The sequence below is a fragment of the Pongo pygmaeus genome, chromosome 5 (genome assembly GCF_028885625.2).
Source record: "Pongo pygmaeus isolate AG05252 chromosome 5, NHGRI_mPonPyg2-v2.0_pri, whole genome shotgun sequence".
Lineage (NCBI taxonomy): Eukaryota > Metazoa > Chordata > Mammalia > Primates > Hominidae > Pongo > Pongo pygmaeus.
Window position 1 is genome coordinate 121,233,171 of NC_072378.2, and position 21,353 is coordinate 121,254,523.

The 21,353-nt window shown below is 34.1% G+C and overlaps 1 protein-coding gene across 5 annotated transcripts in view; it reads right to left on the reverse strand.

Annotated features, from left to right (window-relative positions):
* Positions 1 to 275: 275 nt before the first annotated feature.
* Positions 276 to 21,353, reverse strand: part of TBC1D32 (TBC1 domain family member 32) — a 261,936-nt gene continuing 240,858 nt past the window's right edge. For all 5 annotated transcript variants that reach the window (XM_063666543.1, XM_054492124.2, XM_063666541.1 and 2 more), the window contains 2 exons: positions 11,442 to 11,630; positions 276 to 1,654 (listed from right to left, as the gene is read on the reverse strand). In XM_063666543.1, coding sequence (XP_063522613.1) covers positions 1,514 to 1,654; positions 11,442 to 11,630 — 330 coding nt within the window. In that variant the 3' untranslated portion in view covers positions 276 to 1,513. The remainder of the gene's footprint in view (positions 1,655 to 11,441; positions 11,631 to 21,353) is intronic.

The following is a 21,353-nucleotide window of genomic DNA, read 5'->3' on the forward strand; positions in this document are numbered from 1 at the left end:
TAACTCACATCGGCTGAAGTGAAAGTGCGCAATATGTCAAATTAACTTGCTCAAATTACTTTTCTCAACTTTACAATGCCCTTTATGAACACTATTACTGAGAAGCTATTGTTGGCATTTACAGCATAAAACTTGATTTTGGAAGGCTGATATTGCAATAGCCTAAATATTACTAAATTGAAAACTGTATAGTACCAGTTATTTGATCATGCTAAATGAAAAACTTAGTTTGTGAATGATCCACTTTCAGTTGAAAAGGAAAAAAAAAAGCAGGGTTAGAGTTAGAATGATTTTAATGGTTGATTTATATTTAGATACAAGGAAAGAATAAAAAACAGTATCTACAATTAGAAAAACTTATTGAAATAAACTCATGACTAAAAATGAATAATGTAATATATTCATGCATTATCTTTCATATATTCATTTTGAGTTAAGATATAAAAAATAGACATTCACATATTGTATTAATCTTACTGGTGCAGAGACGTCTATTTAAATAAAACAAATCATAGTGCTAGCCATTTAAAATAATTTAGAAAAGTATTCCCCTTTATATTTTCAAGTTCAGTACAAGTGAAATATATCACTAAGGAAAATGCATAACAAATAAGAGTAGAATGCTTATCAGTATGAAATAACCAATCTATCTCTTCAATGAACTATGTAAAGACTTCATTTCAAACAAAGAATTATAAATTGATATAGGTATCAAAAGCAACACCTAAAAAACAATTATGTCCAAGGACAACAGTTTTTCTACCACTTGCCATGGTAAATAATATTGTTCTTCCACATGTAAAAGAAGCAGTTGTGGTTTTATCCATTTTCCTTTATATGTACAGACATAAAGAATGGAAGAAATACTGTCTTTTCCTTGTCTTATGGGCTTTCTGCAGCTAGTCAAACTATTATTTACACTATTACTTCTTTCCAAACTCACTGGAAAAAATATTTTAATCATCTGAATAAAGGAGATGTAAGTTGGGACTAACTTTTTTTTTTTTTTTTTGAGACAGAGTCTCACCCTGTGGCCAGGCTGGAGTATAGTGGCACGATCTCGGCTCACTGCAACCTCCGCCTCCCGGGTTCAAGCAATTCTCCTGCCTCAGCCTCCCAAGTAGCAGGGACTACAGGCACACCACCGCACCCAGCTAATTTCAGTATTGTTAGCAGAGATGAGGTTTCACCATGTTGGCCAGGATCTCTTGACCTCATGATCCGCCCACCTCAGACTCCCAAAGTGCTGGGATTACAGGCATGAGCCACCGCGTCCGACCAGGACTAACTCTTAAACATGAATAAAAACGATAAGTAAGCTAGATCTGATTCTATAATAACCTTACAAAACAACAAATTTACAAAAATGAATTCACAAATTGAGCTCATACCTACTTAAATATATCGTTATACTTCTCAGTATTTACAATATGTATATTCACAAAGTAAATGTTACAGACACAGAAAACCATCAAGCCCCCCTGCTGCCTTTAAAAATAAATAAAACCTAAATTTAAACCGTGTGTCTCATGATCTGTGTGCTCTGCAGTCTAATGTTCCGCATGTCTTTCAGCAGCACTGTTCGGTAGTTTTGTTCCAAAATTTCCATGTATTCAAGATAATCACTCACTCGAAAACCATGCAGTGCTTCTTCCTGCCAAAAATCATAAAGGGAAAATTATTTACTTGGGTAAGACACACAATTCCAAGTTAATGAATTTTAAATAATTGATATACCATTTATTTTCAGCTATAGATGAGGGTGGGCTGTTTATGTTGCCAGCAAATGTGTCACTGCTTTTCATTTAGTGAGCTGTGCATATATATGACAAGAAGAAACTATATGTCCCCCTTAAATAAGTTTTTCTATTTTCAAAACCAAAAATGATTTACAGCTACCAAAAAAACAAAAGCAGATAAGGAAATCTTCCTAATTTTAAATATAGTATCATGTTATACAATGATTGTTCAAATTTGTAATTAGTAAAGACCCTAAAGCTTATCTACCAAAGGACACTATAATAGTGCAAGAAATATCTGTTGTATAAGCTACTCTCCATAAAACCTCCAAGAATCTGCAATTACTAATGTTGGTACTATGAACCTCTATACTAATTTGGAATTTAATGGTTAGTGTTCCAAACGAGACACTCAAGAATAAACAGTAAGAACACCTATTTAACAGTTTAGAGTCTTTTAGGGAATTTTATGACCATTCCTTTTAGTACCTCCAAATACTATCTACGCAGTACCTACACTCAAGGCAAAACAAAATATGCAGAAGAAAAGTCATCTTTGATTCAGTGTAATTAATATTCATAATGTTAGGAGTTTCAGAGGTTACAAAAACTTTGGAAAATTCATGCCTTTCAGGAGTTTATAGTTTAAAGGCAAGAATTACTATAAGAAAAAAAAAAAGCAACCCAAAAGAATAAAAGACAATGCGTATCATATACCAGATACTGTGTTAGAGGCAGTTTATAGAGAAGAAACCTCAATATAGAAATGCTAGGAAAACATTACACAATCTCGATGAGAACAGATGTTTTTAGAGGCTTCAGATATCACTTGTCACTTATGGTTAGTAACCATTCACAGCTTGCATATAACTTAGGGTAACTTTATTCTTATTTTGCCTTCATTACCAAAAATCTACATAGTTTGAGGGAAAGGTTAGTCGGGACATTCCAAAAAATAAACGGCTGATCTACAAGGCTGATATTACAGCTGAAGAAATGAAATGGTGTTGTTATATACTTAATACCATTAAGGCTAGAACAAATACCTTCCAACCTAAGTATTTGAGCTCTCATCTCAAGATAATTGTGAAATTATTTCAATCCTTCTTTCACTTCTTCACTCATTCATTCTCTTATTATACGTAAGGTTCTTGATTAGCACTGAAGACACGAAGATGAGTGAGAAGAGCCCTGCCCTAAAATGTTGACAACTGAGGTGTATATCATGTCTCTGATTTTATGTATAAGTAACTGAGTCAAAGGGAATATTTTTATCCTATGAATAGCAGAAATACTGGGTCTTTGTAAATTCCTGTCCTATCAAAAATATTTCACTTTTTTCTTTGGGGAAAAAAATAGGATCAGAGTAAGAACAATCCTACTGTTCAAGAACTCATTTTAAACAGTTATTGTTATAGTCGTGGAACAATTATGAATTTATTCATTCATTTCATTCAAATTATGTGTGACGTGGCTTTAACTATCTCTTCACTAAGACTATACCTAAGATGGGGAGGAATTATAGTAATGTGTTATTCTAACCAGAGACTAAAGATCCAATGGCAGAAGAACTGTTTCAGGACATATTATTTTCAAAGGAATACTTATTGTTCATTAAATATGAATTATAATAGGAGATGACAGCACTTGAACAAAGCTCTAATAATTCATTTCTGGGCAAAAAATAAGCAATATCTATTTAATATCTTTTAATTATTGTTTCACTTTAATAAAAACCACCTAGGGACAGCCACAGTTATAACTCAATTTAAATATATTTTTTCCTCAGAATGTATTTTTTGAAATCATGGTTTCCATTTTAAACATTAATTGTAAATGCCCTGATAACTACACCAAAGAGATACCCATAAAAATGACACATAAGGCTATTAACGTTTTATTTCATAAGAGAAAAATTTTAAAACACATTTAAAAAGGAGTGTTTTCAAATGATATAGTTCATTATTGAAAATTTGTAGGCAATTTTAGCTCTGAATAAAATTCCAAAATATCTACATTTTACATTTTGTCTTCAAAGTAGAACATTTTTTCATCTTATCCTAAATGTTCTCTAATGGCCTTTTTAGTGGATAACTTTTACTTGTAATTATGACCATTTAGACTGCCAGCTTATCGTTCAAGTTGTAACAGACTAATTCCTCAGACTAGTGCTTCATCATCATTTCATTTATAGACCAAAGTATATCAAACTCTATATAAAATATGAATGCCTCAATTATTTAAGTAGCAGACATATTAATTACATAAGGTAACAACAACACTATTCTGCTTTATATTAACAGTATAGTATTTGCTCAAGAAATTTTTTTAATAGTGACTACTAGAATGATTTAAGTTTTAATTAGGAAGTTCATTTTGAGCTTATTGCATTTCGTTTGTTGTATCTAATGCTATTCAACTGGTATGTTTTTAATAATTTGCTGCCTTCATTAATTCTGAGTTTCAAATGTTGAATCATCCAAAAGTATTAAAAATTCCCATTCTAAACCACAATGTTGGATGTATTCAATATTATATAATATGGTATATATGTAGTTTCCCTCTCTCCTTTGTGTATAGAAGTCCAGTTTCAAATTTCAAATATGCATTCATCTGTTTTCTTTTAACTATTGAGAACATTTGATTTGGGACCACTGAATCTAGGACATTGATTAAAATATCAGACTAGTCAATGAAAAACAACTTGTTACAGTAAAAGGAACATGGGATTTGGATTCAGACCAAATGAAAGGGTTTGAATTCTCCTATGTTAGTTACTAGATGTATGAACTTGGGTAAGTTTATTGACTCTAAGCCTCAATTTTTCATGTGTTAAATGTGGACAATAATATCATATGATTGCTCTCTGGATTAAATATTCTGAAATCTGAACTTCTTACCATAGATTAGAGTATCTTATATGATTTGGTCCCTGTCTTATCTCTTACCTTTCTCATTCCTTCACCTTGTTCTGGTCACAGTGGTCTTCTTGACACTCTAAGTGAGCCAGCTCATTCCCACCTCTGAGATCTTGCACTTGCTTTTATTCCTATTTAAGCAGGCTTTTGCCTAGGTATTCTTCGTATGACTTTTTCTTTTGCTTCATTCAGGTAGCTGTTTACCCCATCAAGGGTGGTCTTGCCTGGCCTCTTTATCTAACTGGCACCTTAGACTCCTCCACCATGTTTGATTTCCTTATTAGAAATAGAATAAGATCTATAATACTTAAGATATTATGTATTTGTTCATTTATTTGCCTTCCAGGAGAATTTAATGTGGGCAGAGTAGTTGGCTCACAGTTGTTCCACAATAAATAGTTGAATAAGTCCATGAGTGAATGAGCAATACCTGTAAAGCTCTTTGCCCAGGGTGTGGTATACAATAAGCACTCAAGATATTCATAGTGGTCATAAATAATGAGAACACATTTTTATTAATGATGGTCTTTGAAATGGCTCGCCTACATTTTCTTGATCACACTACAGACATATGATGTTAGGCATGGGTGGGTCTATCATGGATTACTGACTCCAGTCTCTGCTCCTCAACCCCTTGCCAGGAATATAAGGGAGCCATTTATCTAAAATATTAGGCTGTTACTGGCTTTTCTTGCAACTTCAAAAATGTGCCTATTTTGGGAAGAAGCTACACCAATACCTTGAAAAGTTATTTGTATTAGTTGATGTTTGCAAAAATACTGAAGATACTAATTTTTAGCAGAAATTTGTTTAGAACTACTGCAAGCCATGTGAGCTTAAAATCTGAATTGAAGATAAGGCCTTTTGCAGTAGTAAACAGATAAAAAGCACAAAAAGATCAAGTGTGCTAACATGGTATACCCTGGTTTATGAATTCAGGACCAAGTTTAGATATTCTCTGATATATTCTTTCCAAAATATTTAATTATTAGTGCCCTTGCAAAATGACAGTTTTTAAAATATAATAGCTCTTTATAAATTATGGAGAAAAAAGGGTAAGGTAAGTTACTTTGAGTGGGTTAAACTGGAAGAGTTGACTTTTATTAATAACATTATGAGACATATAGGATAAAAAATTACCACAAAAGGTATAGAACTTAACATATACTTAAAAGTTAAAGACTTGCATTAATGTCAAATCTCATATAGAAAGCTCTTGAGAGAAGGAGGATTTATGAATATAGTTCTGCTCTTTACCCTTACTAGAGATAATCTTTTTGTGTGTTGTGTCTTACACACATACACATATATATATATTCGTCTTGATCAAAGTGATATAACAACCGGTCAGCCATGTTTCTTCCACTATGTTCCTTCTGGGGTGTTCAGTAAAATTAGAAACTCCTGGATGCAGTCCCTTAAATTTTTGAATCCTTGGCATTGGCATTGGCATTCTGGATTCTGATTTATTAACAAACTCCAAAGGTCACATTTTTATGTATTTTAAAGGTTTTCAAGCTACTTAAGATTTTCTACTACAATCTGACAACTCATGCTTCTGCCAAATAAATTCTGATTTAACAGGTCTGGGAAGGAATCTAAATACATTAATTTTCATAAGTACCCTAAGTGATTCTTAGGACCAGGGAGTTTATATAGTGTTTGTAATTCTGGATAGAATGTGAAGTTCTTACAGATTCAGGACATAGTATGTGGTTCTTGAAGATTTAAACTCAGCTGAAGGGTACTTGGAAATATGTGATTGTACCAGAGACTTAACTTAGTCTTGGCCAGGTTAATGAGGGAACAGGTCCTGATCAGAAACAGTATAAGAGGATATTTCTGACCAAGGTGTGAAGGTAATGTCATTGACAGGTATTACTATTATATGATATCTTAAGAAGTCTCAGGAGCTGGAGAAAAATGGGAGCAAAAGTACACCAAAGTGTAGCTATGCACTCAGAAAATTCTGTTTCCTTTGCTTGTATTCTCTACGTATCTTCTTAACAAAGAAATAAGAAGAATCTAGTAGAGGGACGTAGCAACTTAATAACTGCTGAGTTTTTTTAAGTACTTACTATGTTCCAGATAATGGTCTAAAAGTATTTTACAAATATCACCTCATTTAATTCTTCAACAACCCTATGTGATAAAGAAATAAGCATAAAAGTCTAAGCAATGTACTTGAGCTCACACAGTGAGTGACAAAGTTAGAATCTGAAACCAGATAGAATCAAGTAATATAAGGACAATGCAGAAAACGTATCTGCAAAACACAGCTGACACTGTACTGAATACCTTTAAAATATTTGCTCAGATGGTGAACTGTTTTAAATATTATGTATACTTTCATCTTATAAAAGCTTAGTATTCAATCAGATTTTTCTCAGTCCGATCTTCGTTTCTCACCCTGTCAACATTCTCTGGTAATAGCAGCTGCAATGGCACCAACAAAAAATCCCTCTTGACAATTTACTGATTGGGTTGAAATTAATCTGATTTTTTCATAATTATAAATTGATTTTGTCACAATATGCAAGATTTAGTTGAAGCATTTTAATTAAGTATTTTGAGCCTTCACAGCCTGATTTTCACAGAAAGGCAATCTTTTTCTAGGCTGGTATTTCAGTGAAGTTTGTCCCCAGGTTGAATTCACAAACTAAAGCCAAGATTGCTGACAGCCTATTAGCATGTTAGAGAAGAATACAACACAGCTCACTAAAACACTAGGACATCCACATATGAACTACTATTAAACTGTCACTAAACCTGTTCGTGTGTGTGTATGTGCGCTACAGATGAGTTGAAAGAATATCCCAGCTTGCTGGGATATTACAGAATATTTACTTTGTTGGATGTTTTTCCCCTTGGAAATATCTACAGACTTTCTGAACCACCATCTGTCACAGATAAAAATGTTCAGAATTCCGGGCCCAAAGACTGAGCTCTTTCTTCAGCATATCCTCAGAGGCTGCCTTCTAGCTTGGTACTAATTCATTAATCACCACAGCATGAAAACGATGCACTTAACTGCTCTAATATCCAGCCCACATTCTTGTTGTGTCTAAAAGGATACTGTGAAACAATCAGACAATGTTTTGTTGATATCAACTTATACCCAAGGCGTTCATCTATTCTTTCAGTGGTCTAATCTGAAGAGGAAAAATAAGTTTTTCTTTCCCCCATAAACTTGTTCTGCCTATTAGTGTTCACACCACCTTCTGATCCAAGAAATTCTAACTTATCTTTTTAATATATTGATTTGGAATCATGAAGAGCTCTTTAGTGAGCTATTAGAAATGTAGGCAATAAGTCTATACCCTCAATTACCTGATTTAAAATCTTGAGCCTAAACCAAAGTGACTACAAATGGATTGATATTTTCTTGATACTGAATATTGCGCACAGATTTTTATTTCTACAACAATGCTTTTATCATGTCATTTTATCTCAATACATGAAATTTAAATCAGGAAAAGAATTGCATATCTTCAGTTTCTCAATACAACTGATAATAACTGAAAGTATAACATATTTGTGGTTTTCAATATTTTGAAAATGAATTCAGTTAGGCCCAATTATTTGAACTCATTTATAACAGTCAGATGCTTGATCTATTTATTTTTATATACTTATTCAATTTCTTCTTAAAAATAGTTTTATGATAAAAGAAGTATGAGCTCATTCCTCAAATATAAAATAAAGCCCATATAAATATATACAATAAAAAGTAGAAGTATCTTGTTTTACTTTATCTTCATTCTTCTTGGAAGCAATCATTATTAAATATGTAGAGCGAGGGGATAATGTGATTAAATAATCTATACAAGAATATTATTATGGCTGTGGTATGCAGTTACATGGGGAATTTTTTTTCTTTTTTTTTTTTTTTGAGACAGGGTCTTGTTCTGTAGCCCAGGCTGGAGTGCAGTGGTACGATCATGGCTCACTGCAGCCTCGACCTCCTGGGCTCAATTGATCCTCCCACCTCAGCCTCCTCAGTAGCTGGGACTACAGGTGCGTGCCACCACACCTAGCTAATTTTTCTACTTTTTTTGGGGTAGAGATGGGGTTTTACCATGTTGCCCAGGCTGGTCTCAAACCCCTGGGTTCAAGCTATCCACTTGCCTTGACCTCCCAACATATGGGGATTACAGGTGTGAGCCACTGCACCTGGCCTATATAAATAATTATTGGTAAGTCTTTTTTCCCTCTGTACAAATCTGAGATTTTGAATAAGAAAGTGTAAAACATAATTTCCAAGGTTCAATCTCTATAGCTTCAGTTGAATGAGGAATTCTTAAATCATGTGAGTATTTTTGACAGGGGATGTTTCTAGGGTAGGCAAAATAAAATCAGTTCATTAATCAATACTTCATTATTGGTTATTATATGAATAAGTGAAAAACGCTATACATATATACTTCACAGACAAGAGACTATTTCAGGGCCAAATGGAATAGTTAAAGGGATATGTAAATATATATTTAAACAAACTATACCAGAGTTTATCTCACAAGAAAAATGAGTGCCCATTAAAAGAGAACAGTGAATTTTGACACATACCCACTGAAAATAAAACAACAAAAAAAGTGAAGTTATGGTATCAATCAAAAAAGCATTTTTCCTAATCTCTCAGACAAATGAAAACAACAAGGGTAAAAAGTAAGGTTAGTTCTAGGATACATGCTAAAATTAATTCCTTGCCTACATGTTCTTAGTTTGGATTTAAACCAACACTATTCAAATTTTAGTAATTTAACAGAGGCTTAGGTCATAATCTCCTCTCCCCATTTAAAATCCTTTAGTTTTAAACTGATAGCATTATGCTGAAAACGCAATGGAGAATGGTTTGAGACACATTTAAAGAGGTTAATATTTGCAAACTCTATTATAATTTTTCCCTCAAATAGTCAAAAGAGAGATGAAACTGTAAATCAACATTAATCAAATTTAAAGATGATGCTTTTGACAGGAAGAAAAGTAAGTGGTAAGCACTTAATGAATTTAGTAATGTTTGTTATTTGATGTGAATAAAACAAAGTTTATTCATCTTTCCCATTTATTTATTTACATTATTTACTTACACAATCAACAAATATGTATTGAATACCTATTATCTACCAGGTATTGTTTGATATATTGTTGAAAATACATCAGTAAATGAAACAGACCAAGTCACAGTCCTTATAGAGCTTACACATTTTACCAGGGAAGACAGACAAAAACACATATAAAATAATTTCAGATGGTGATAAAAACTGTGAGAAAAACTAAAGTGGGATAAGATGTTAGAGAATTACAGGTTGGGGGATACAGACAGATATGAGTACAGGAAAGTTTCAGACTCTGAAATTCCTATAACTGACCACTATAGATGATGAAAATGTTCCTTACTGAAAATGAACCTACATTTTGTATTCAACAGAATTTCAATTTGCCTAACACTTCCTGTATTCCAAATCACCTCTTAGAGAGCATTCTTTTATTTTTCTATCTTAGTTTTTCCTCTACATGTGCAATCATTTTTCTCAGCATACTTTTTCATTAAGACTGTTTCTAATCTAGTGATATACATTGAAAGTTTAAAACCTTTTGAATTCTGAATTGATGAAATAAAAATGATAATTTGGCAATCTTAAATGATCAATGGCATTTATTTAAAGAAAAATATCGTTAAATGGAAAATAACCCTGGCAGGTATTTAATGGTAAATAATAAAATTAATTTACTTAGAAACTGTTGACCTAGAGAAAGCCTAGCAAATGATGAATGTTGTTTTTAGTGTATACGTGTATATGTGTTCCTGTGGGATGGCAAAGGTAGTAGGGATAAGGAAACATTTTAAGTTCAAAGATTCTTTTTTTTTTTTTGGAGACGGAGTCTCGCTCTGTCGCCCAGGCTGGGAGTGCAGTGGTGCGATCTCGGCTCACTGCAAGCTCCGCCTCCTGGGTTCACGCCATTCTCCTGCCTCAGCCTCCCGAGTAGCTGAGACTACAGGCGCCCGCCAGCACACCCGGCTAATTTTTTGTATTTTTAGTAGAGACGGGGTTTCACCGTGTTAGCCAGGATGGTCTCGATCTCCTGACCTTGTAATCCGCCCGTCTCGGCCTCCCAAAGTGCTGGGATTACAGGCGTGAGCCACCGCGCCCGGCCAAGTTCAAAGATTCTTAACTTTAAACAAATAGCTAGATTTCCACCAAAAAATGAACACTGGGATGTATTTATATCTCATGTACTTTCTAAAGTCCCCAACTTCCAAAATGACATTATTGTAATTGAGAAAGTAACTATATCTTTTTTAAAAATAGTACCATATTTGGTGATAACTTTTTAAAATGAGTGCTATGATAAAATAATCTTTCATGAAAATCTTTTATAAAAATGGAAGTTTAGAAAAATGTAAAAATACGAAAACATAGGAAATTATTAATATATTAAATATATTTAAAAAGTATCAAACCAATAAATTAAACTTTTATTGACCAAATAGCCCATGGGAATATTTTTAAAATATTTCTTTTTTGGCATAGCATGTGGGTTACAAACAAAGTGTTGGATCCAGACAGCTTATTTCATATTCCAGTTCCACTTTAGCTATACGGTTTGGGGCAACGTAACTCTGTGCCTCAGTTTACTCATCTCTAAAATGGGGATGATAATAGTATCTACCTCTCACCATTGGTTTTTAGGATTAAATGAGTGCCTAGAAAAAGTATCTAATATTAAGCAACCAAAGTTAGCTATTAACTCAACATTTTCCTCTCCACATAAACATACTTACTTTTAGGAAAACTTGCAGATCTTGAGTCTGAGTGTGCTGTAGAATGTCTTGCTGTAAATGTTTGAATATAGCTATACAGATATACACTTGATAATCAGGACCAAGGAAAACACAAGTAGCAATATAATGGCAGATTTCTATCCAATCTAAATAATTCCAAAAACACTGGGTTATCCATTGCAGGCAAATCTTTAAAATAAAAAAAAGTAGTAAGGTCATTAAAACACTTATAAAACCACATTTGACTTTTAAAAAACATTAACCAATAACTCATACAAAACCAATGAAAAGCTTAATGCTTAATCAAAACACAAAGACAGTCTTCATAGATGCCTAAAAAGGATGCTTCTCCTATTTGCTTCAGTTGTGAAAAAAACTTTCATGGCCTTGGAATTCAGGCCTTAAGGGTAACTGATAGTTACCCTTATATACCTATTACTCAATGCCTTCTTTATTCATATTGTGCTCCTCTTACCCAAAACACCAATCTGCTCTCTACAGATAACAAATGCCAAGAGACTATTTTAATTCAGATATGGGAGGTTTTTTTTTCCATACTACCTACAACCACAGATGTATAATTATGCAGATGACAGATTGCTAAATGTTACATTAATGCAAATGGACTCTTCCTGAATCAGAAAACAATTTAAACCTAACAGAATTACATAACATAAAATCTGGGAGCTAATGCACAGAATATTTAAAAAATGAGACTTTTACAAAAGGAATTTTTTTCCCTGTTTATTTTTTGAATAACATTTGTTCAGATTATAAAAGCAATGTGTGCCCACTGTGGAAAACAGGAAAGTTTAAGAAAAAACAATAGCAATGACACAGAGATTATAAATACTGGAAACATTCTGATACATCAATGTTATGGGTAAAGTTGAGCCCCACTCAAAAGATATGTCAAAGCCCTAACCCCCCGAACCTCATAATATGACTTTATTTGAAAATAGGGTCTTTACAGATGTAATCAGGTTAAAATGAGGTCATTATGGTAAGCCCTAATCCAATACGACTGGTGTCTTTATAAGAAGGGGAAATACACTCACAAAGACAGGAAGACAAAAGGAAGACAATGAAAAGACACAAATGGAGAACACCATGTGAAGAAGCAATATGTATCTGCAAGCTAAGATTCTAAAGGCTACTAGAAACCAGGAGAGAGGTAAGGAACAGCTCTTTCCTTAGCAACTATGGAGTGAACATAGCCTTGTTAATACTTTGATTATGGCCTTTTGGCCTCCAGAACTGTGAGAAAATAAATTTCTGTTGTTTTTAGCCACCAAGTTCATGGTACTTTGTTACTATAGTCATAAGAAACAAACACAATTACTTTCCAATATTTTCATTTTCATTTATGATTTACAAATTACTTTATCTTCGACAAAAGATTCCCCTTATTGAATATCTCTTCTCCTTTAATGTTTTTTTCTTTTTTTTGGAGATGTGGGAAGGAAAAGGGAAAAGATTTAATGGCTTATCTCAATTTGTCATAGGTATAGAGGATACAGATATACAAATTTTCCTTTTGTGTTCTATCATTTTGTTCTTCTAAAAATATATTCTTGAAAAGGTTCTAAAAGTTGTTTTTTATATCCTTGATTCAACTTTTTGGCATGCTGATCCTGCTTTTAATTGACTTGAACAAACTAACACGTATTAGTTTGCTAGAACCACAGGCAGGGGGGCTTAAACAATAAAAAATTATTTTCTCACTATTCTGGAGAAATCCAAGATCAAGCTATTGGCAGGGCTGGTTTCTTCTGAAGCCTCTCTGAGGCTTATAGATGGTTGTCTTTCCCTGTGTCTTCACATGGACTTCCCCTAGTACATGTTTGTGTCCCAATTTCCGCTTTAATAAAGACACTTGTGATATTGGATTACGGTCCAACTTAATGACCTCATTTTAACTTAATTACTTCTTTAAAGGCCCTATTCAAATATAGGTACATTCTGAAGTAGTGGGGTTAGGACTTCAACAGGTGAGTTTTGAAGAGACACAATTCAGCCTATACGAGAGGGTATTATTGAATTTTTGTTTTCCAGACATTATTACTCATATCAAATATTAACCTTTAAATAAGGCTATTAATTCTGTTCTCAGGTGTAAGAGTTTCCTTTACAACTATAATGTTCCCCTCCTGTTATGTTCCAAAATCCTTCCAAAGAGCCCATAAGTTTTAACTCAATATTAAATGAGAATACATCTATGAATACCCAATATTTGTCAACAGGCAGTATATATTAAATTCTCCTTGGTCCTACTTTACTGTTTACTTGGAATTAATAGGATGCATCTCCCAAATTGCAACATGGAGGGTAGGTTGGCATGCAGAGTACATTACTAAATCTTCATTGCCCCACCCCAACAAATCCCTGTAATATGGCTCTAGTGGACTGAGGAAGAAGTATCTCCTGCTCCCTCTTGACTAGGCAGACTGAAGCAGTCAGTAGTACTTTCACTAGAAGCAATAATTCCTTAATTGCCTGTTGCCCTGCTGCCAAGATTCTCTCTCTGTTCTTTGCTACAGCTATTAATGCCAATCAACTTAAGGCCATACTGTGTTAATGAAAATCTAGAGTCTGTGGATGGATAAAGAAGGAGAAACAATTCGAGAATGAAAATAAATACAAACGATCTCCACAGCTAGAGAAAACAGTTCCCACTCAATTGTTAGTTTCAGGAGTGAATGGGAAGTTGAATAAAGATGTGGGCTCTCAGCTTCTGTCCACCATATACATTGGTTAAACGAAAGTCACCCTAGAATCTGCAACAGTTCATTATTATACAGTTTCTAATGCAGTTGTAATTTTTTGGCATGTATATACATTCAAGCATTGTTTTCTGTACATTGTATTTTTCTTCATTAAATGGATATAATACCTATGTTTTTCTATCACATGGGAAATTTCGAGGAGGAAAACTGAGAGACTGTAACTGAAAGTACTTTGAAAAAGTGCTATATAAATGTTATGTTATAACAAAGGTATAGATGTTATTATTTAACAAATATTTTTTGACCACCTAATTTGTACAAGGTAATAGTATCATTTTTTATGTGAACAAAAGACATTTATCCCTGTTTCACAAAGTTTACAATTAAAGGGGAGACATCCTTTTTAAACATATGTCCCTCTTTGCTTGGTAGAAATTATATTGGCTTTACTATATTTGCAAGTACTTCAGACTTACATTGAAATAGCAGAATTCCAAAACACCGTATCCCTGGAAGAATGCTGAGCTATGAGTCATAAATTTTAATCTCTGAGCAAGTAACTTCTGTTATTTTTTTTTTTTTTTGAGACAGTCTCACTCCATCACCCAGGCTGGAGTGCAGTGGTGCAATCTCAGCTCACTGCAACCTCTGCCTCCTCCTGAGTTCAAATGATTCTCATGCCTCAGCCTCTTGAGTAGGTGGGATTACAGGTGTGCGCCAAGACCCCAGCTAATTTTTGTACTTTTAGTAGAGACAGGGTTTCACCATATTGGTCAGGCTGGTCTTGAACTCCTGACCTCAAGTGACCCACCTATCTCAGCCTCCCAAAGTGGTGGGATTACCTGCATGAGCCACCACACCTGGCCACTTCCGTATTTTTATAAAGTTCTGCAAATCAACTGACAACCTAGAATTCTAATAGGACAGAAGAAATAGTATGTGTCCAAACAGACATGATGTAGTTTTTTCTTTAACAATTATTATGGAATTTTTAAAAACATATATAAAGGAAGATAGAATAGTACATGAACTAGACAATTTCAAATTTTGATTGGTTGATATGTGTCTTAAGTTACTTTTCTCCTATAGGTTACCCTCCTTTCCTCCATCTCTTTCTCCTACTAAAGAGGTTTCCTCCAACTGCATAGTATTCCATTGTAGATAAACCACAATTTATTCAACCAAGCCCCATTCATGGACATTTGCAGTGTTTCTAGTCTTTAGATACTATAAAGAATACTATAATAACATATTTGTGGATATGTACTTTCAAATTTTTTCCCAGTGTATTCCTCGGTTAGAGCTCTACAAATGAGACTGTTGTGTTAAACAATAAATGGACATGTAATTCTGCCAGAAAATGACAAATTACAATTTATATGTCTCAAAAATATATTATTACATTTCCAAAAACAATCAGTTGAGTCTTTATATTCATTGGAAAAAATGCTATTATCAACAGTAATGAAATGGGCTTATAAAGAAAGTGAAACAGTGAATTTTGTTTTATGGTAAACCACCATTCCATACATAATATAGAACTAATTACACTTTAAGACATTTAAATAGCTTTTTAGGCTTGTAAGGAAGGAAAATCACTTGCACAATATGCATTAAAATCTGCCACAGCTTTCCTAGGCAATTTTGTTCTTGAACCATACTTAAGATTATGCCAAAGGACATTAAGATGCCACACTGAGGTGCATATTATTTTATCTGAGGTAAATTATTCCTCCTTGTAACTAGAATTAAAAAACAATCTTCAAAGGTTCTCATAAGAACATTAAGTCTTCCTCTTTTCCTATTTGAATACCCTTTATTTCTTTCTCTTGCCTGATTGCCCTGGCCAGAACTTCCAACACTATGTTGAATAGGAGTGGTGAGAGAGGGCATCTTGTCTTGTGTCGGTATTCAAAGGGAATGCTTCCAGTTTCTGTCCATTCAGTATGATATTGACTGTGAGTTTGTCATAAATAGCTCTTATTATTTTGAGATACGTTCCATCAATACCTAGTTTATTGAGAGTTTTTAGATGAAGGGGTGCTGAATTTTGTCGAAGGCTTTTTCTGCATTTATTGAGATAATAATGTGGTTTTTGTCATTAGTTCTGTTTATGTGATGGATTACATTTATTGATTTGCATATGTTGAACCAGTCTTACATCCCAGGGATGAAGCCGACTTGATCGTGGTGGATAAGCTTTTTGATGTGCTACTGGGTTTGGTTTGCCAGTATTTTATAGAGGATTTTTGCATCGATATTCATCAGGCATATTGGCCTGAAATTTTCTTTTTTGTGTGTGTCTCTGCCAGGTTTTGGTATCAGGATGATGCTGGCCTCATAAAATGAGTTAGGGAGGATTCCCTCTTCTTCTATTGTTTGGAATAGTTTCAGAAGGAATGGCACCAGCTCCTCTTTGTACCTCTGGTAGAATTCAGCTGTGAATTGGTCTAGTCCTGGACTTTTTTTGGTTGGTAGGGTATTAATTACTGCCATAATTTCGGAACTTATTATTGACCTATTCAGGGATTCGATTTCTTCCTGGTTTAGTCTTGGGTAGGTGTATGTGTCCAGGAATTTATCCATTTCTTCTAGATTTTCTAGTTTATTTGTGTGGAGGTGTTTATAATATTCTCTGATGGTAGTTTGTATTTCTGTGGGATCAGTGGTAATACTGTATATTTAGAAAACCCCATCATCTCAGACCAAAATCTCCTTAAGCTGATAAGCAACTTCAGCAAAGTCTCAGGATACAAAATCAACATGCAAAAATCACAAGCATTCCTACACACCAATAACAGACAAACAGAGAGCCAAATAATGAGGGAACTTCCATTCACAGTTGCTACAAAGAAAATAAAATACCTAGGAATACAATTTACAAGGGATGTGAAGGACCTCTGCAAGGAGAACTACAAACCACTGCTCAAGGAAATAAGAGAGGACAAAAATAAATGGAAAAACATTCCATGCTCATGGACAGGAAGAATCAATATCATGAAAATGGCCATACCGCCCAAAGTAATTTATAGATTCAATGCTATTCCCATCAAGCTACCAATGACTTTCTTCACAGAATTGGAAAAAACTACTTTAAAGTTCGTATACAACCAGAAAAGATCCTGCATTGCCAAGACAATCCTAAACCAAAAGAACAAAGCTGGAGGCATCATGCTACCTGACTTCAAACTATACTACAAGGCTACAGTAACCAAAACAGCAGGGTACTGGTAACAAAACAGATATACAGACCAATGGAACAGAACAGAGGACCCAGAAATAACACCACACATCTACAACCATCTGTTCTTTAACAAACCTGACAAAAACAAGCAATGGGGAAAGGATTCCCTATTTAATAAATGGTGCTGGGAAAACTGGCTAGCCATATGCAGAAAACTGAAACTGGATGCCTTCCTTACACTTTATACAAAAATTAACTCAAGATGGATTAAAGACTTAAACATAAGACCTCAAACTATAAAAACCCTAGAAGAAAACCTAGGCAATACCATTCAGGACATAGGCATGGGCAAGGACTTCATGAGTAAAACACCAAAAGCAATGGCAACAAAAGCCAAAATTGACAAATGGGATCTAATTAAACCAAAGACCTTCTGCACAGAAAAAGAAAATATCATCAGAGTGAACAGACAACCTACAGAATGGGAGAAAATTTTTGCACTCTATCCATCTGACAGAGGGTTACTATCCAGAATCTACAAAGAACTCAAAAAAATTTACAAGAAAAAAACAACCCCATCAAAAAGTGGGTAAAGGATATGAACAGACACTTCTCAAAAGAAGACATTCATGCAGCCAACAAACATGAAAAAAAACTCATTATCAGTGGTCATTAGAGAAATGCAAATCAAAACCACAATGAGATACCATCTGACACCAGTTAGAATGGCAATCATTCAGGTCAGGAAACAACAGATGCTGGAGAGGATGTAGAGAAATAGGAACACTTTTACACTGTTGGTGGGAGTGTAAATTAGTTCAACCATTGTGGAAGACAGTGTGGCGATTCCTCAAGGATCCAGAACTAGAAATACCATTTGACCCAGCCATCCCATTACTGAGTATATACCCAAGGGATTATAAATCATTCTATTATAAAGATACATGCACACTTATGTTTATTGCAGCACTTTTCACAATGGCAAAGACTTGGAACCAATCCAAATGCCCATCAATGATAGACTGGATAAAGAAAATGTGGCACATATACACCAGGGAATACTATGCAGCCATAAAAAAGGATGAGTTTATGTCCTTTGCAGGGACATGGATGAAGCTGGAAACCATCATTCTCAGCAAACTAACACAAGAAAAGAAAACTAAACACCACATCTTCTCACTCATAAGTGGGAGTTGAACAATGAGAACACATGGACACAGGGGAGGGGAACATGACAGATTGGGGCCTATTGGGGGGTGGGGGCCTAGGGGAGGGAGAGCGTTAGGAGAAATACCTGATGTAGATGACGGGTTGATGGGTGCAGCAAACCACCATGGCACGTGTATACCTATGTAACAAACCTGTATGTTCTGCCCATGTATCCCAGAACTTAAAGTATAACAACAACAACAATAATAATAATAATAATAATAATAATAATAATAATAAAACATTAAGCCAAAAAAGTTTGGTTAAAAAAATTACCTACAGATACTTGTTTAAGCCAAAATAGGTATGATTTGTAAATGATAAAGTTTTCTGATTCAAAGACACTATTTTTAACAACTCCTCTGGCTTCATTTGCTTTCATCATAGAAAAAGTATCAGTAAAGTAAGGAAGAAAACTAACTTTGGAATAAAAGTGGTTTCAAGTCCTTACACTATCTGAATGACCTCTGCAAGTCAATTCACTTCATTGATCATGAATTTCTCCATCTGTCCCACAATAAAGGTTAAAATTTTAAATGAAAAAAGAACCACTCTTTATACTATGAAGCAACATGAAAAACATAAGACTATTTTTGTTGCACTTCTAGGCAAGACACTGTGTCAGAAAATCAAGGGACCTGAAGTTAGGCACATATATATCCACACATTTAAAGATCTTCAACTAAAAAGAGCAAGGCAAAGAATACAAATAATGTACATGTGTTTCTACTAAAAGAGGGGTACAGAAGCAGTGTACAAAGTGTGTACAAAGCAGTGTACAAACACAAAGCAAAATCATCCACTTGTATATGATCCAGGATATTTCCATTTGGACATACATTAAAGGATAAGTACTGACAAGCAAAAATAACTCACAGGAAGGGAAAAGGTATCATCTCAAGGCGCACCATCCAAAACATGAAGAGAGGGAAGACATACACATTTATAAAGACATATGCACTTATAAATCTGACTCTGAACAAGGGCCATGCCCAGCATTCATATCCTGCTTTGCATTTGTATAATTTTACATTTTCAAAAAGCAATGTGTCACAAAAAATAATGAAACAGTTTTCTATAATCCTGCTTTCATAATAGGGGGAAAAAACAGCAAATGAGAAAATCCATGCAGGTTTTTATACTTTATATCCAGGGGATTATCTGTGTTAGCCTAATTGTTGACATAGTACAATATAATAATCAATGATATGCAGGATAGTGACTCCAAGGAATTATAAAAGATGAATCATTAAAGATACATGGTACTTCTTAAGCCAGGAAAATGAACAAAATACAGTAAGACTTTTTTTTAACAGAAGATAAAATTGGTCATAAAGTTAATTGGAACATGTGATTTTCTGTTGCTCATTTAAAAATAATATATATTCAAATTTCTATTTTCTTTCCAAACTCAGTTACTACTAAAAGAAGCCATACAACAAATATGCACTTCTTGCTGCATTTAATTTTTTGTACTCTAGTTGAGCTTATTTTTACTTTAGAGATATGTGTATTTCATTTAGCAATCTGCCTACAAATCCTTCACTAATCAACCAATTCCTCAGTGCCTAAAAATACACAACTTCAAAAAGCACTGCTCCTAATTAGATCAAAATGAATAAGCTATGAAATTTGTATCCAAATAATTACTTAATCGCATATATCTATTTAGTTACTTAAAAGCTGTTTTCATATTTTATAATTAGCAATAAAATGCTAAATAATATCAACAGAGCAATGATACGATTTCTTAAGACAGATTAACTCACATGGGGAGTCATTAAAAGGACATTTTTACATCACTTTAAGAGAAAGAATAGCATTACTGTTTCAAAATAATGAAGTGGTTGTTATTAAATGAATCTGCTATTTGAATGTAGTTTCAAATTAATAAAAATATACAAAACTGATAAAGATATATCCAATTACTAGATGTATAGTCTCTTTTTAATCACTAAATCGATATAGCAGGGCTTGAGGTATAGCAAGGATTTCCCATAGTCTTTGTTAGTCCAGTTTTAAATTAAAGAGTATATGGTATGTACCCAGTAGTCACTCAGGAGCAGGTTGTTTGGTTTCCATGTAGTTGAGCAGTTTTGAGTGAGTTTCTTAATCCTGAGTTCTAGTTTGATTGCACTGTGGTCTGAGAGACAGTTTGTTATAATTTCTGTTCTGTTACATTTGCTGAGGAGTTCTTTACTTCCAACTATTTGGTCAATTTTGGAATAAGTGTGATGTGGTGCTGAGAAGAATGTATATTCTGTTAATTTGGGGTGGGGAGTTCTGTAGATGTCTGTGAGGTCCGATTGGTGCAGAGCTGAGTTCAATTCCTGGATATCCTTTTTAACTTTCTCTCTAATGTTGACAGTGGTGTGTAAAGTCTCCCATTATTACTGTGTGGGAGTCTAAGTCTCTTTGTAGGTCACTCAGGACTTGCTTTATGAATCTGGGTGCTCCTGTATTGGGTGCATATATATTTAGGATAGTTAGCTCTTCTTGTTGAATTGATCCCATTCAGAAATAAAGATGTTCTTTGAAACCAATGAGAACAAAGACACAACATACCAGAATCTCTGGGACACATTTAAAGCAGTGTGTAGAGGGAAATTTATAGCACTAAATGCCCACAAGAGAAAGCAGGAAAGATCTAAAACTGACACCCTAACATCACAATTAAAAGAACTAGAGAAGCAAGAGCAAACACATTCAAAAGCTAGCAGAAGGCAAGAAATAACTAAGATCAGAGCAGAACTGAAGGAGATAGAGACACAAAAAACCCTTCAAAAAATCAAT